Source organism: Prinia subflava, chromosome 24 (genome assembly GCF_021018805.1).
Source record: "Prinia subflava isolate CZ2003 ecotype Zambia chromosome 24, Cam_Psub_1.2, whole genome shotgun sequence".
Classification (NCBI taxonomy): Eukaryota; Metazoa; Chordata; class Aves; order Passeriformes; family Cisticolidae; genus Prinia; species Prinia subflava.
The window spans coordinates 5,844,767-5,859,692 of NC_086270.1; the positions used below are offsets into that span (position 1 = coordinate 5,844,767).

Here is a 14,926-nt window from a genome sequence, read left to right on the forward strand (position 1 = left end):
GGGGTGCTGTGTGCCCCTGCCCCGCACGAGCTCACCCTGCCCTGCTGTGTTCCAGGCCCAGCCGTGGTCCCTCACCAGTACTACGGGGTCACTCCCTGGGGAGTTTATCCTGCCAGCCTCTTCCAGCAGCAGGCGGCCGCCGCCGCCGCCGCCACCAACTCTGCCAACCAGCAAACCACGCAGCAAACCCAGCAGGGCCAGCAGCAGGTAAGGCTGGGCTGCCAGGGCACTCCTGGGCGGGGGCAGGGAATGTCCAAGCTGGAAATGAGCTCCCAAAGATCATGGACTCCAACCCTGGGCCTGCACAGACCCCCCGACAGTCCCACCCTGTGCGTCCCTGGGAGCGCTGTCCAGACTCCGGCAGCCTCAGGGCCGTGCCCATCCCCGTGCCCATCCACATGCTCATGCTTATTCCCATGCCCATCCCCGTTCCCAATCCCAATTCCCATGCCCATTCCCATGCCCATCCCCGTTCCCAATCCCAATTCCCATGCCCATTCCCATGCCCATCCCCGTTCCCAATCCCAATTCCCATGCCCATTCCCATGCCCATCCCCATGCCCATCCCCGTTCCCATGCCCATCCCATTCCCAGTCCCAATTCCCATGCCCATCCCCGTTCCCAATCCCCGTGCCCATTCCCATCCCCAGTCCCAATTCCCATCCCCATTCCCTCTGGGGGAAGAACATCAGGGAGAATTCCTTCTCACAAGGAGTGATGGGGTGATGTCATGGGTTGCCCACTGGAGTGGAGTCACCGTGCCTGGAGGTGTTTAAGGAGAGCCTGGGTGTGTCACTTTGTCACTCGGTGCCATGGGCTGGGTGACAAGGGGGTGCCAGGCCATAGGCTGGACTTGCTGATCTCAAAGGTGGTTTCCGGCCCAGCTGATTGGGTAAAACCCAACCTAAACCTCCCCTGACACAGCTCCAGCCATTCAAAACTCTGATTTTGCCCATGACTGATCCTGGCCTCAGCTCTGAGTAGTTTTACATAAGGAGAAAACCCTTTGGCCTCTCCTAAAAACAGGGACAAAAGCCATCTGTGCATTTGTAATTTGGTTTATCCCTCATGCACGTGGAGGGTGGCACACGTACATGGGTGGTGGTGAGTTACTGAGTGTCAGTGCTTTGGAAAACACCAATGGATCGGGTTGGGAATGGCCTGAGCTGTGCAGCAGCAAACCTGTGGTGCTGTTGGTGTGTGAGGGGGAATTGTCAGGAGCCAGAGCTGGCCTTCAGTCCCCTCAGCAGCTCTCCTGTCTGGTCCTTGGGTGATGGAGGTGGCAGAATAAAGAGCAACTGGCAGCTGAATTTTCAGCTCAGAAGCTGAAAACCCTTTAGAAACCAAACCCCAGAGTCAGGAGGTGTTCTAAGGCCTTTACAGATGCAGCAGGCATGAGCTGAGGGAGCTTCTGCAAGGGCTCAGGCTATTAAAATAAAATATCTCCGTGCCAGTGGCCTTTATGGGATGTTTCATTACTTTCATGGCTGTGGAGCAGGCGTGAGTGGGGTCGGGAGCGGGGTTTGGAATGCAAACCTTGCTCCAGGAGGGGATGCAGCAGGGATTGTTTGCATTAAAAGTGCTGAGGCAGAGGCTTTGGGAACCTGGAGCACTGAGTGTGGACACTTGATTTGTGACCCCTGTGACATCTTAACAGTGTGTTAATAAAACCCAGCAGCGTTGCAATGCTGCAGCCTGCAGAATTCCTGGCTCCCAGAGATTCCCTGGGCTGGAGGGTTCCTGTCCAGGCTGAGGGGCACATCCCAGTCAGTGAACCTGGGATCCTTCCCAGCCTCTCCGTGCACAGTCAGTTTTTCCTGTTAGTGACTCCAGCAGGTGACACCCCCGATGTCACCTTTGTGGCAGGATGTGCTGAGGGCACAGGGATGGCTCATTTCATAAGCTGAGCTTGCGGATTCCTGCAGCAGCTCTGAGTGAGGCTCTGACAGACCAAGCCTGTCCCAGGGAGTTGCAGCAAAGGCCACTCTGCATCCTCCCTTCTGAGGGACTCCCACCACAGCAGCTCGTCCATACAAACCCCACTGTGGCTCTGTGGTCGTGGTTAGCTGTGATTTAAGTCACCAGATCTCTGCTCTCCACAGGGGCTGTGGCTTGGAGACACCCAGGTCACCTCCTGTCACCTGCCCTCAGCTCCTTAGTTGGGCTTTGTAAGGATTCTGCTCAAGAGGGCTTTTGATGGGGCTGTAGTGACAGGGACCAAACCTTAGCTGGGGTGGGCAGGTGGCTTTTACACCCTTCTGACAGATGATGAGTGTTGGAGGTGGGATCAGGGAATTAAAAAGGTTGGAGAATCTCTCTAAAGATCAAGTCCAGGCATTAACCCAGCGCTGCCCCCTGTTCCAGGCACCATATCCACGTGTGTTCTGAACACTTCAGGGATGGGGACTCCACCACTGGGCAGCCAGTTCCAAAGCCTGAGCACCCTTTCAGTGAAGGAATTTTCCCTGATGTGCACCCTGAGCCTGCCCTGGCCCAGCCTGAGGCCATTCCCTCTCCTCCTGTCCCTGTTCCTGGGAGCAGAGCCCGACCCCCCCGGCTGTCCCCTCCTGTCAGGAGCTGTGCAGAGCCACAAGGTCCCCCCAGAGCCTCCTTTTCTCCAGGCTGAGCCCCTTTCCAGCTCCCTCAGCCCCTCCTGGGGCTCCAGATCCTTCCCAGCTCCATTCCCTTCCCTGGATGTGCTCCAGCCCCTCCGTGTCCTTTTGAATGTGAATAAAAGTGAATTAAGAGCAAAGAAGAGAGGGCTCCCCCCTTGTCGTGCTCCTGCCTGGTGACGGTGGCTGTCCCCTGGATCCCAGAATAACGCAGTGCCTGTTCTGTCCTCTCCAGGTGCTCCGTGGAGGGGCCAGCCAGCGGCCCCTGACTCCCAACCAGAACCAGCAGGGCCAGCAGACGGATCCGCTGGTGGCCGCCGCCGCCGTCAACTCCGCGCTGGCCTTCGGCCAGGGGCTGGCAGCAGGAATGCCAGGTACAGGGAGAGCCTGGGGATGGCACTGCCACTCCTGCCTTGGCAGGGCCTGCTTGTGTTGGTTTGGGGTTAACCCCTGGGCTGGGTGTGCCCCACCTGGGCAGCACTGAGGGGTCACAGGTGACCTTGTGGCACGGGTGGCAGTGATGTCACCTCCCTGTGGCTGCACTGTACTCCAAGAATTGATGGCTCCTGTGGAAAAGCACCTCCAGATTTCTCTGTGGATGGTTGGAGCTTATGGGATCTGTATTTTAAACCTCAGAGGTTTCTTAGTCCCATTCATTCATCTCAGCTCTCCATCCCTGCCAGGTGCTTGACTTAACAGAAGCTTCCTTCCAAGATTGCTCTTCCAAGAGGCTTAAAAACAGGGAAAGAAAAGGGATAAAAGGGAGCAGGGTTTAGTTCTTATTTCTGGCTCTTCACTGGAGGAGCTGCTGTAGGAATTCTGACTGATCCCTGAGGCTTTGGGGTAAAATGCTGCTGAAATTCAGTTATTCAGAATATTATTGTGATGGCGAAGCACAAACCTGAGCTCATTAGAATAAAAGTGCAGATATGTCCTGCTGGTTAAATGTAAGGAAAGAAGGATTATTTGGGTTTCAGGTCTCCTTGCTGGCAGTGTCAGGTGGTTGTTAATAGGGGTTTTTTGTTGTTTAAGAAGAATGTTGCAGTATTAAGTTACAAAGTGAACTGTGCAGATTTCCAGCAGTCTGTCGATTTCCTTTAATCTCTGTTATTTGGGTTGTATTTGCAAAGCAAATACACACATATATACAATTACAGATATATGTTTGTACCTGTATTTACAAAGTAAATATTCACAGGGAACATTCTCTTAGTGACCTCCCACCTTAGAGAATTACTGCATTTAATTTTAATGTTTTCATTTAATGTAAAATTCCTTAATGAGGTGCCTAAATCACTACATTCTGTCAGTCTGCTGCAGTGTGTATCACCATTATTTATGAGAGTTTATTTACATGCATTAAAGAATATTTTATGGTACCAACCTTACAAAATACAGGAGTGGAAGTTCCCTGTGGGTGCACCCTGGCAGCCCCAGCTCTGAGCATGTTGTACTTATCATGGAGCAGAAATGGTGCTTTTGTATCTTAAGCCCTTTTGTAGCTGAATTTACACTGGTGACAGTGTAATATCAGAGATTTAGGGGGCAGAAAGTCTTTTCAACCTGAAATTCTTAGTGTAACATCATAGACTTCTTCAGGAAAAACAGGGCTGTTCTTGCTTTTTCCGTTCAGCTTGTCCTTTAAAACCCTCTTGCACTGCACTCACCTGGCCATGCCTGATGTGTTTGTCACCTGCCCTGTCACCTGTGCTTGCCTCTGCAGGGTACCCAGTGCTGGCTCCTGCTGCTTACTACGACCAAACCGGGGCCCTCGTGGTCAACGCCGGCGCCAGGAACGGCCTGGGGGCTCCCGTGCGCCTGGTGGCCCCTGCCCCTGTCATCATCAGCTCCTCGGCAGCCCAGGCAGGTGAGTCCTGTCCCCTCCTGGTCAGGCAGGTGAGTCCTGTCCCCTTCTGGTCAGACAGGTCAGTCCTGTCCCCTCCTGGTCAGGCAGGTGAGTCCTGTCCCCTCCTGGTCAGACAGGTCAGTCCTGTCCCCTCCTGGTCAAGTCAGTCCTGTCCCCTCCTGGTCAGACAGGTGAGTCCTGACCCCTCCTGGCCTCAGGCAGGTGAATCCTTTCCCTCCTGGTCAGGTGAGTCCTGTCCCCCCCAGTGGCTCAGGCAGGTGACATCTGGTCCCTCCAGGTGCCTGCTGTGTCCCCAGTGTCCCCACCCCTCCGTGCTCCGCTGGCAATGATGACAAACTTGCCCTCACTGAGATCCATCCAGGGATGGTTGTTGAGAAACATTCTTTGTGCTCAACCTGGGCTGAGCCTCTGGAGCAGCCATGGAGAGGGAGTGGAGCAGGAACTTGAATGATTTTGTAGAGTTTCATGGCAGGTATTTAAATCTGTCCCCTGGCACCAGCTTTGCCAACTGCTGGAGCCTTCAGAATTCCCAGCAGCTCCAGGGAGAGCTCAGAGCCCCTGGCAGGGCCTGAAGGGGCTCCAGGAGAGCTGCAGAGGGACTGGGGACAAGGGCTGCAGGGACAGGAGCCAGGGAATGGCTTCCAGTGCCAGAGGGCAGGGCTGGCTGGGAGATTGGGCAGGAATTGTTCCCTGGCAGGGTGGGCAGGGGCTGGGCTGGAATTGCCAGAGCAGCTGTGGCTGCCCCTGGATCCCTGGCAGTGCCCAAGGCCAGGCTGGACCCTGGGGCTGGAGCAGCCTGGGACAGGGGGAGGGGTCCCTGGGATGTAACAGATGAGTTTTGAGGTCCTTTCCAACCCAAACCATTGCATGGTTTGTGCTTTATGATATCACCATGCCTAAAGTGGCCTTTGCAGTGAGTTGCTTTGGCGTTTATTTGGGTTTCTGGGGAGTTAAGCCTTTTTAAAGGATTTTTCAGCCAGAATCCATTGGTGTGAGCAGCTCCTGCCAGCACTGAGCTCAGATTATGAAATGGGCCTTTTAATTGTTTTCTCGTAGCTCTTGTTTATTTTGCTTTTTCTTTAACTTTGGAACTGGCTGAAAACAAAACGTCCTCGAGTTTGATATTCTTGGCACTGCAGGCTCGTGTTTCCTCTGCTGAAGGATCATTTCAATTGTTTCAACACTTGGGTTTCCTAATCAACCCTTGCAAGTGTGGGGCTGCACTGATTGGACTCTTGGATCTTTGGAGAAAGAACCATTCCTGATTTTGATCTGTGCAGCTCCAACAGCCCGAGAGCAGCAAGAGCAGCTGGGCATGGCTCAAGCCTGGAGCCTGTGGGCAGCTCAGACAGAAAAAACAGAGATTTTTGCAGAGTTTGGTCCTGAAGGAAAAAGCCTGTAGCAATTCAAAGCAACCTGCTAAGTTTTAACTTCCAGAAGTGACCTTGGAGTAAAGGCTGAGGAACTCCTCATGACTAAAAAAAGCTGTTTTGAGGTGGTTTCTGTGCTTTATTCTGGGAGTTGTTCCTGTCGCACACCAAAAGAATCACCGTGGTTGTGAGACACCTCCCATCCATGGTTTGATGTTGTTGGGCAGCCAGAAGTGCGACGGGAATGGATTTTCCTGGTGTCTTTTCCAATCTTTTCCCATTTCTGTCCCGCAGCGGTGGCAGCGGCCGCGGCGTCAGCCAACGGAGCAGCAGGAGGGCTGGCAGGGACCACCAACGGCCCCTTCCGACCCCTGGGCACGCAGCAGCCCCAGCCCCAGCCCCAGCAGCAGCCCACCAACAACCTGGCCTCCAGCTCCTTCTACGGCAACAACTCTCTGAGCAGCAACTCGCAGAGCAGCTCGCTGTTCTCGCAGGGCTCTGCCCAGCCCGCCAACACCTCGCTGGGCTTCGGCAGCAGCAGCTCCCTGGGAGCCACGCTGGGCTCGGCGCTGGGCGGCTTCGGCACAGCAGGTGAGGGCTGAGCTCCTCCGGGGGCTCCCGGGGTTGCTGTTCCCTGAGATTCTCCTTGGGGTTGCTGTTCCCTGAGGTGTGGAGGGTTTTTTTGAGCTTTTCTTGCCTGAAAGGTCCCATGCCAGAGCCAGAGCAGACAAGCTGAGTCTGCCAGTCCATGTTTCCAGGGTTGTTCATTCTTTCATTATCTCTCAGTCCTTTCTCAGCTCTGCAGGGCGTCCCCAGCAGAGCAGGACACGCGGCAGGACTGGGCAGGTCAGAGGGTCCCGGACCCTTTGTACCATTCCCTGACCCAACCACCATCCACAATGAACTTTTTATTTACAGAATTTTACCAATACTTACTACCTATGTTAACACGTCATTTCTACTCTAACCCAATCCTTGTGATCCAACTCAGCAGAAAATGGGGAACGAGAACAAGAACAAGGAGGACAGGGGCCACTCCCCAATTCCTCCATCTTGCCTCTTCAAACCCATACACTAAAAATCCTGGATTCTACATTTACATTCTGTGATTAACTAACAACTACTTATTTTGAATTCTCTTGGCTTGTGATTCTTCATACAATGTGGGCATTCACTCCCATGGCCAGGGATCAGAGGCAGTGTCCTCCTGGGCTCTGTGTGAGGCTGGCTGACCCCTTTGTACAGACCCCAGACCCCCTGTCCAGTCTCCAAACCCTCCTGCCCAGGCCTCAGACCCTTCAGGGTGACCAGAGGGATGCCCTGGGCTCTGACAGGAAGCAGGGAGGCCACAGAGCCTCAGATGGAAGGAGTTTGTGCCCTCAGCTGAGCCCTCCTCACCCATCCCAGCTAACTGGGAATTTTCCTTTAGGGACTGCTTCAGGCTTTTAAAATCTGCAGCAGTTCTTGGCAAAAATGCTTTTAGGAGGTGATAATTAGCAATTGCAGAGTGATTAACTTGGTTTGTTACGTGCGTTATCATGGTAAGTATTTTTCCCTGCATGTAGAATCCTGGGCTGACAGGAATTGATTGCAGAGTGTATCAGCCCCTCTCACCTTGGAGTAAAGGCTGAGGAACTCCTCATGAGTTTAAAAAAAAGCTGATGTGAGGTGGTTTCTGTGCTTTATTCTGGGAGTTGTTCCTGTCACACACCAAAGGAATCACTGTGGTTGTGAGACACCTCCTGTCCATGGTTTGATGTTGTTGGGCAGTCAGAGACTAAGGTTCCTCCCAGAATCAAACCCATGCAGAGATAGCTGCGGGTTTTTAGGATTTTTTCCCTCAGGTTGAAGTGGAACAAGTGTTTTAATTACTGCTCAGTCTCAGGGCAGTAATCATGCCCTGAACTTTGCTTCTCTCATCAGTGTGAGGGGCAGGTTCCAACCTGGCTCCATCAGAACAGGCTCAGGGAGGTGCTGTCACCCTACAGAGGAATAGTTTGCAATAAAAAGTTACTCTAAACATTTCCCTTCAGCCCAGCCTGAGAATTGGAACCATCTTGGTTCCAGGTAAACACAGCATTTGCTTCTCTCACCTCAGTTTATTTAACTAATTGAATTCCAGGAGTGGTTTGCTCAGTGCCAAGATGCACAAAGTTGTTTTCCCTCAATCAATGAATAAAACTCTGACCCTGCTGCTTCTGGAGCCCGTGTGCACTCATGAAAAATGATCAGTTCATTGCAGTTAACAATTTCACTATTTATTAAACAAAATCTTAATGCAAAATTGATTTTTTCCCCTCAAGTTGACAGTGCATTTAAAGAGTTTGTATTTGCCTATTGAGACAGCTCTTAAAAACCATGGGGGTTAGGAGTGAAACTGAATTCTGATTTCCAGCTCCATAAAGCTGGAGGCAAACAGGAGCTGATTTCTGACCTGATGGGAGGTGGGCACAGGGATTTCAGGGAAATGTGCACCAGGCTGGGCACACTCCTGAGCAAACAGGGAGATCTCCCGGGGCTTTGGTTCAGCTCTGATGGCCAGGAGCAAACAGGAGGGGGAGTGCAAATCCCCATTATCCTGGGAGGCTGAGGGAAGGGGCTCTGAGGAGCTCCAGCCTTCTCTGGAAGGGCCAGATCAAAGGTCTCAGTGTGTCCCCAAGGGTCTCAGTGTGTCCTCAAGGGGCTCAGTGTGTCCCCAAAGGTCTCAGTGTGTCCCCAAAGGTCTCGGTGTGTCCCCAAGGGTCTCAGTGTGTCCTCAAGGGGCTCAGTGTGTCCCCAAAGGTCTCAGCGTGTCCCCAAAGGTCTCGGTGTGTCCCCAAGGGGCTCAGTGTGTCCCCAAGGTCTCAGCGTGTCCCCCAGGTGCTCAGTGTGTCCCCAGTGGTCTCAGTGTGTCCCAAGCCAACGTGGTCCCTTCCTTTAGAGGGATTTTTATCCTTTGTCCTTTCTGCTTTGGGATTTTTGGAGCTGTTTCTCCATGTGCTCTGTCAGTAAAACCTCCAAAGCACTGAAGGCAAAGGCAGGATTCCAGATAACTTTTAAGCTGTTTGATCATTACCAAGGTGGTTTTAATGACTGTAACTGGTTTTAAAGACTGTATTTCATCACTTTATCAGCCACCAGCCCAGCGCAGTGGAGCTGTGCCTCCCCAGTGTTCGGGCTGGTTGGCATCTCTGGGTTTTCCCGTTTTTCCAGTGGCCAACTCCACCACGGGCAGCGGCTCGCGCCGGGACTCGCTGACGGGCAGCAGTGACCTGTACAAGAGGACCTCCAGCAGCCTGACCCCCATCGGGCACAGCTTCTACAACGGCCTGGGCTTCTCCTCCTCCCCCGGCCCCGTGGGCATGCCCCTGCCCAGCCAGGGGCCCGGCCACTCGCAGACTCCTCCTCCCTCCTTGTCTTCACACGGATCCTCCTCCAGCCTCAACCTGGGTAAGGGCCCTGCTCTGATCCTCCATCCCCATCCTGGGTAAGGGCCCTGCTCTGATCCTCCATCCCCATCCTGGGTAAGGGCCCTGCTCTGATCCTCTATCCCCATCCTGGGTAAGGGCCCTGCTCTGATCCTCCTCCAGCTTCAATCTGGGTAAGGGCCCTGCTCTGATCCTCCATCCCCATCCTGGGTAAGGGCCCTGCTCTGATCCTCCATCCCCATCCTGGGTAAGGGCCCTGCTCTGATCCTCTATCCCCATCCTGGGTAAGGGCCCTGCTCTGATCCTCTATCCCCATCCTGGGTAAGGGCCCTGCTCTGATCCTCCTCCAGCCTCAACCTGGGTAAGGGCCCTGCTCTGATCCTCCATCCCCAGCCTGGGTAAGGGCCCTGCTCTGATCCTCCATCCCCATCCTGGGTAAGGGCCCTGCTCTGATCCTCCTCCAGCCTCAACCTGGGTAAGGGCCCTACTCTGATCCTCCTCCATCCCCAGCCTGGGCCCTGGGGGTTCTGGTCGACAGCAGCTGGACACGAGCCAGCCGTGTGCCCAGGTAGCCAACAAGGCCAATGGCTCCTGGCCTGGATCAGGAATGGTGTGGCCAGCAGGAGAGGGAGGTCATTCTTCCCCTGTGCTCAGCACTGGTGAGGCCACACCTCCGAGTGCTGTGTCCAGCTGTGTCCCCTCAGTTCAGGAAGGACTCTCAGACCCTTGAGTGCATCCAGAGGAGGCAGCGAGGCTGGAGAGGGGCTGGAACACAAACCCTGTGAGGAAGGGCTGAGGGAGCTGGGGGTGTTCAGCCTGGAGAAAAGGAGACTCAGGGGTGACCTCATCACTCTCACAGCTCCCTGAGAGGTGCCTGTGTCAGGTGGGGTTGGGCTCTTTCTCCAGGCAGCACTGACAGAAGGAGAGGACACAGCCTCAAACTGCACCAGGGGAAGTTTAGGCTGGATATTAGGAAAAAGTTTTTCACAGAAAAAGTGATAAAGCACTGGAATGTCTGCCCAGGGAGGTGGTGGAGTCACCATCCCTGGATGTGTTTAAACAAAGACTGGATGTGGCACTGGTGCCATGGTTTAGTTGAGGTGTTAGGGCTGGGTTGGACTCGATGATCTTGGAGGTCTCTTCCAACCTGGTGATTCTGAATTCTGTGAATTCAGCTTGGGTAGGACCCCTGGAGCTTCCCCTGGGGCAGGAGCTCTGTGGGGTCACACAGTCCTTTAGGTGGAAAACAATCTTGAATTCCACTCCAGCCCTCCTGTGTGTGTGTGTCCTGCGATGGGCACAGGTTTCCATCTTTGCTCCTCATTTCCTCAGCTCAAAATTAGGGATAATATTCTCAAGTGTTCAAAAACCAGGATTTTCTTGCACAGGTCTTGGTAACCGCAGCAGTGGTTTGTGGAATAAAATAGATAAGGAGGGTTGATCTTCAATTTAAATGGTTTTAAACGGGATGTTATAAAATACCCGTTAAATTTGGAATAATGAGCTTGGAATACAATTGCTCCTTTTAACCAAGATTCCCTGGAGCGATGCTCAGCTTTGAGCTGGGGATTTGGTGAGTTTACCTTGGAAGATTTCCCATCAGTGTGGCCTTATCAAAAGCACAGGAGGAATAATTTTGGGAAGATCCATGACTTTCTGCAGCTGAATCTTCTCAAAGAGCTTCTGCCTGGCCCTCAATAAAGTAAATCTTAAAACTAAATAAAGCAAATATTAAATAATAAAGCAATGCTCATCTGAACCTCCTGAAGTGTTCATTCCCTCATAAACAAACCAAAGAGATTATTTGTTGCACCTGCAGCAGGTAATTTAATATTTCCTCCAAAAATTCACTTGGTTTTGGTTGTGTCATGAATCTGCTGAGTTTAACAAAACAACTGCTTCTCAGGGCACTTTTCCCCCCTCAGCAGACACTGTATTTATCATGTTTATTCCATGCATGTGTGATAAATCCAGTGCTGGCTCTAGGTTAGCTGGAATAGTCATAAATATGATTTTTTGGAGATCAGGTTTAGATTTACCATCGTGCCTTGTTCAGAACTTTAATAGAACAGGAAGGATTTTAACTTTATTTATGCAGCTGTGGAGGCCTTGGCTGACAGTTAAATGGCCACAATAAATTAGACCTGAGGAGGAAGCAGATGCCAAAGCTGGCAGTAGGAAAAAATTGGTTGCCCCTGCAGCAAAAAAAAGAAAAGCAAACAAAAGAAAAACCCTTAAAAATTCTTTGGAATCAAAGAATCTTAAGAACTCCTCTGGATCAGAGGAAGGTGGATCTGTTTGGAAACAAACTCTGCAAAGAAAATGCAATTAGCAAACCCAGAAATGGACTGTGTTCCAGAGGATCAGTTTGGGGTTTCCAATCTTCCCAAAATATTCCTGTCCTTGTAGCATTGTCCCCTCAGTGGCTGAGTCCATGCTGGGTGATGATTTAGGTCAGATCTGAGTAGCTACCAGAGTAGCTCTGGTTTTGGGGGATTTGACCTTGAAATCCATGAGAAATCATTTGATTTTTTAAAGTTTCACCAGTAGTGGGAGGCAGTGGGAAGGGGAGATGAGGTTTCCTTTGCTTATAAAATCATTTCTAATGGAGAGGAGAAGGCTCCAGGGAGAGCTCAGAGCCCCTGGCAGGGCCTGAAGGGGCTCCAGGAGAGCTGCAGAGGGACTGGGGACAAGGGCTGCAGGGACAGGAGCCAGGGAATGGCTTCCAGTGCCAGAGGGCAGGGCTGGCTGGGAGATTGGGCAGGAATTGTTCCCTGGCAGGGTGGGCAGGGGCTGGGCTGGAATTGCCAGAGCAGCTGTGGCTGCCCCTGGATCCCTGGCAGTGCCCAAGGCCAGGCTGGACCCTGGGGCTGGAGCAGCCTGGGACAGGGGGAGGGGTCCCTGCCAGGGCACTGGGGTGGGATTTAAGGTCTCCTCCCACCCAAACCATTCCCTGATTCCATGACAGCAGACATTTTTCCATGTAAGAATTCAAGGCTTTCTCCTTTCCCATTGAGGAGCAGTTTGTGATAAAGAGCACAAGGCTGTTCCTGAGCAATCCGAAGATGAGGGCCCAGGTGGGAACAGCCCTGGTGCTGTTTGCACAGAGGGAATTCCTGGGGTTTGAGGCCACGTCCTGCTCTGGGCTCCTGAGGGGGCACAGCCCGAGGGAGGCACTTCCAGCTCTGGTTCCAGGGCTCCACAGGGACATGAGCTGCCTTTAAAGCGAGTTGCAATCAGCAAATCTGAGCTTAAGGCAGGGGGAGCTGTGGGTGTGCCTTTGTCACGTCTGGCTGTGAGCAATCTCTCCTTGGCTCGCTGGGGTGTGCAGTGATCCGCCTCTGGCTCCCTGGGAGCTCAGAGTGCTGAAAAATGAGGGGGATTTGTCAGGCTGGGGTTTTGCTGGTGGTGTAAAGTGACCTTGTGAAGTGTCGAGGCAGTGCTGAGTGCCTGAAATAACCACACACAGCTCCTGTGGAAAGAGCTCCTGCAGGACAAAGGCTGAGCTAAAAATGTGCTGATGCTCCAAGGTGTAAGGGATGAGCAGCTGTGCCTGGCTGGGGTGGAGCCGGGCTGTGAGTAAATCCCACCTTTGGGTGCCAAAGGCAGCAGGGGCTCTCTGCTCCCCAGGGTTGATCAAAATTAGAGATCTGTAAATTAGTAATTTTATATTTTTTAAGGTACAGGATTTTATTTTGGATAAACACATCCAGTCCTCTGGGATCCAGTTACACCTACAAAACCTGCTTGTGGGACTACAGAGAAATCAGGGAATGGTTTGGGATGGAAAGAACCTCAAAACTCATCCTGTTCCACCCCAGGGACCCCTCCCCCTGTCCCAGGCTGCTCCAGCCCCAGGGTCCAGCCTGGCCTTGGGCACTGCCAGGGATCCAGGGGCAGCCACAGCTGCTCTGGCAATTCCAGCCAGCCCCTGCCCACCCTGCCAGGGAACAATTCCTGCCCAATCTCCCAGCCAGCCCTGCCCTCTGGCAGTGGAAGCCATTCCCTGGCTCCTGTCCCTGCAGCCCTTGTCCCCAGTCCCTCTGCAGCTCTCCTGGAGCCCCTTCAGGCCCTGCCAGGGGCTCTGAGCTCTCCCCGGAGCCTTCTCCTCTCCAGGGGAGCACCCCCAGCTCTCCCAGCCTGGCTCCACGGGAAGAAGGAGCTATTTCATTGTAGTTACTGATAAAATCCAGCTGAAGTCTGGCATGTGACCAAGTCCTGGCACAGAGGAGCTGGAGGCGCCCTAAGATTTCCGGCCTTCAGTGGGTTCAGAATTTTGATTTAGGAAATTTTTTCCCCACAGGATCTCTCTGTTCCCAGGATGATGTTGAGCATCCTGGGGAGATCTGCAGTCAGCATTCCCATCAGGAGAGAGAGACATGGGGGGAAAATTGGAGTCACTCGTGAGTCTCCAAGTGATTGAGGTTTTCTCAGAAAACCTCTGACAGATTTTCTGTACTGATTGTGCTCTTAACTAAGAGATAACAGTCTGACTGCCAGACCCTTCCCTTCCCATCAGGAACTGTCCTCCACTTCACTCTGGACTCTTAATTTTGCTTCAGGCATTGAAACAAAAAGTGGGAATTCTGAGAATTTCAGATGTGTGGGAAGCATCAGTGCCCCATTGCTCAGCTTGTCCCTCCTGGCTTTCCTTCCTCTGGAAAGTTCTTTACTCATCCTGTGGCAATCCTGGAGATCAGCTGGTGGCTTTTGGGAGCTGTTGCTCAGTGAGGGAGTCAGGGTGCAGGAGGTGTGGTGGACACTCCAAGGCAGCACAAGGAGCTCTCAGCTCTCCTTTTCCTTGGGAAAAAAAGGAGGGAAAAGGGTCTTCCCCTTCCTTGGGAAAGGAGAGTTTTGGCACCAGCTCCAGAGAAATTTGCCCAGCTCAGAGATGTGGAATCACAAAATATCCTGAACTGGAAGGGAGCCATGGAGGTCATAATTAATAATCAATGAGTCTGTTATCAGATCCAGAGCTCTCATCCAGTTTCCTACATGAGCTTCCTCCAGGTGTCGATGGCTGAGGAGTGCAGCTCCCTCAGCTCTGTTTTATGGAATACTTGAATTCCAGCCCAGCTCCAGGAGCTGTGCTCTGCAGCCAGCCCTGCCAAGGTTTCCTTGGAGCTCTCCCCTTCATGGCACAGATTCCTGCAGCTTCCTTTCCCTGGGATTCCCCCTGCCTCACCCTGGCCCTGCAGGTCCCTGTGTGATCAGGATGTGTTCCCTGGGAGGACTTGGTTCCACCTGGGAGAATCCATGCAGGCTCCTCCTGCACCAGCAGAGGGATCCCGAACCCTGCAGGAAAGGCAGAAATCAAATCCTCTGCCACGGTGCTGAGCCATGTCCTGAAAAATTGCAGGCAGGGAAACGGCATTGGAAGGTTTGGGTGTGTTCCTGTCAGAGCTTCTCTGTGTGGGATGAAGCATCAGCTGTCCCCATATTCCTGTTTTTGGGTAACACAGCACCTCTGTTAATGTGGGTGCAGCTATTTCAGCCATTAGTGAAAGCACAGGGGTTTCAAATCTTTATTGTTTTCATGTGTTGCTAATTACCTGTGTTCAATAGTGATTTGTGTTTTTATAGCCACATTTTGTATACTTTTACATCTATCCCCCACCCCCAGCACATTTCTTTTTAACTCAGTCCTTGCCAGGGCATCAGGAGAGGTGG

At 52.7% G+C, this 14,926-nt stretch overlaps 1 protein-coding gene across 6 annotated transcripts in view; it reads left to right on the forward strand.

Moving 5' to 3' along the window:
- PUM1 (pumilio RNA binding family member 1) overlaps positions 1-14,926 on the forward strand; it is an 86,186-nt gene that overhangs the window by 54,756 nt on the left and 16,504 nt on the right. For all 6 annotated transcript variants that reach the window (XM_063419152.1, XM_063419155.1, XM_063419153.1 and 3 more), the window contains exons 10-14: positions 56-207; positions 2,848-2,986; positions 4,336-4,479; positions 6,144-6,440; positions 9,042-9,278. In XM_063419152.1, the coding sequence (XP_063275222.1) occupies positions 56-207; positions 2,848-2,986; positions 4,336-4,479; positions 6,144-6,440; positions 9,042-9,278 (969 nt within the window). The remainder of the gene's footprint in view (positions 1-55; positions 208-2,847; positions 2,987-4,335; positions 4,480-6,143; positions 6,441-9,041; positions 9,279-14,926) is intronic.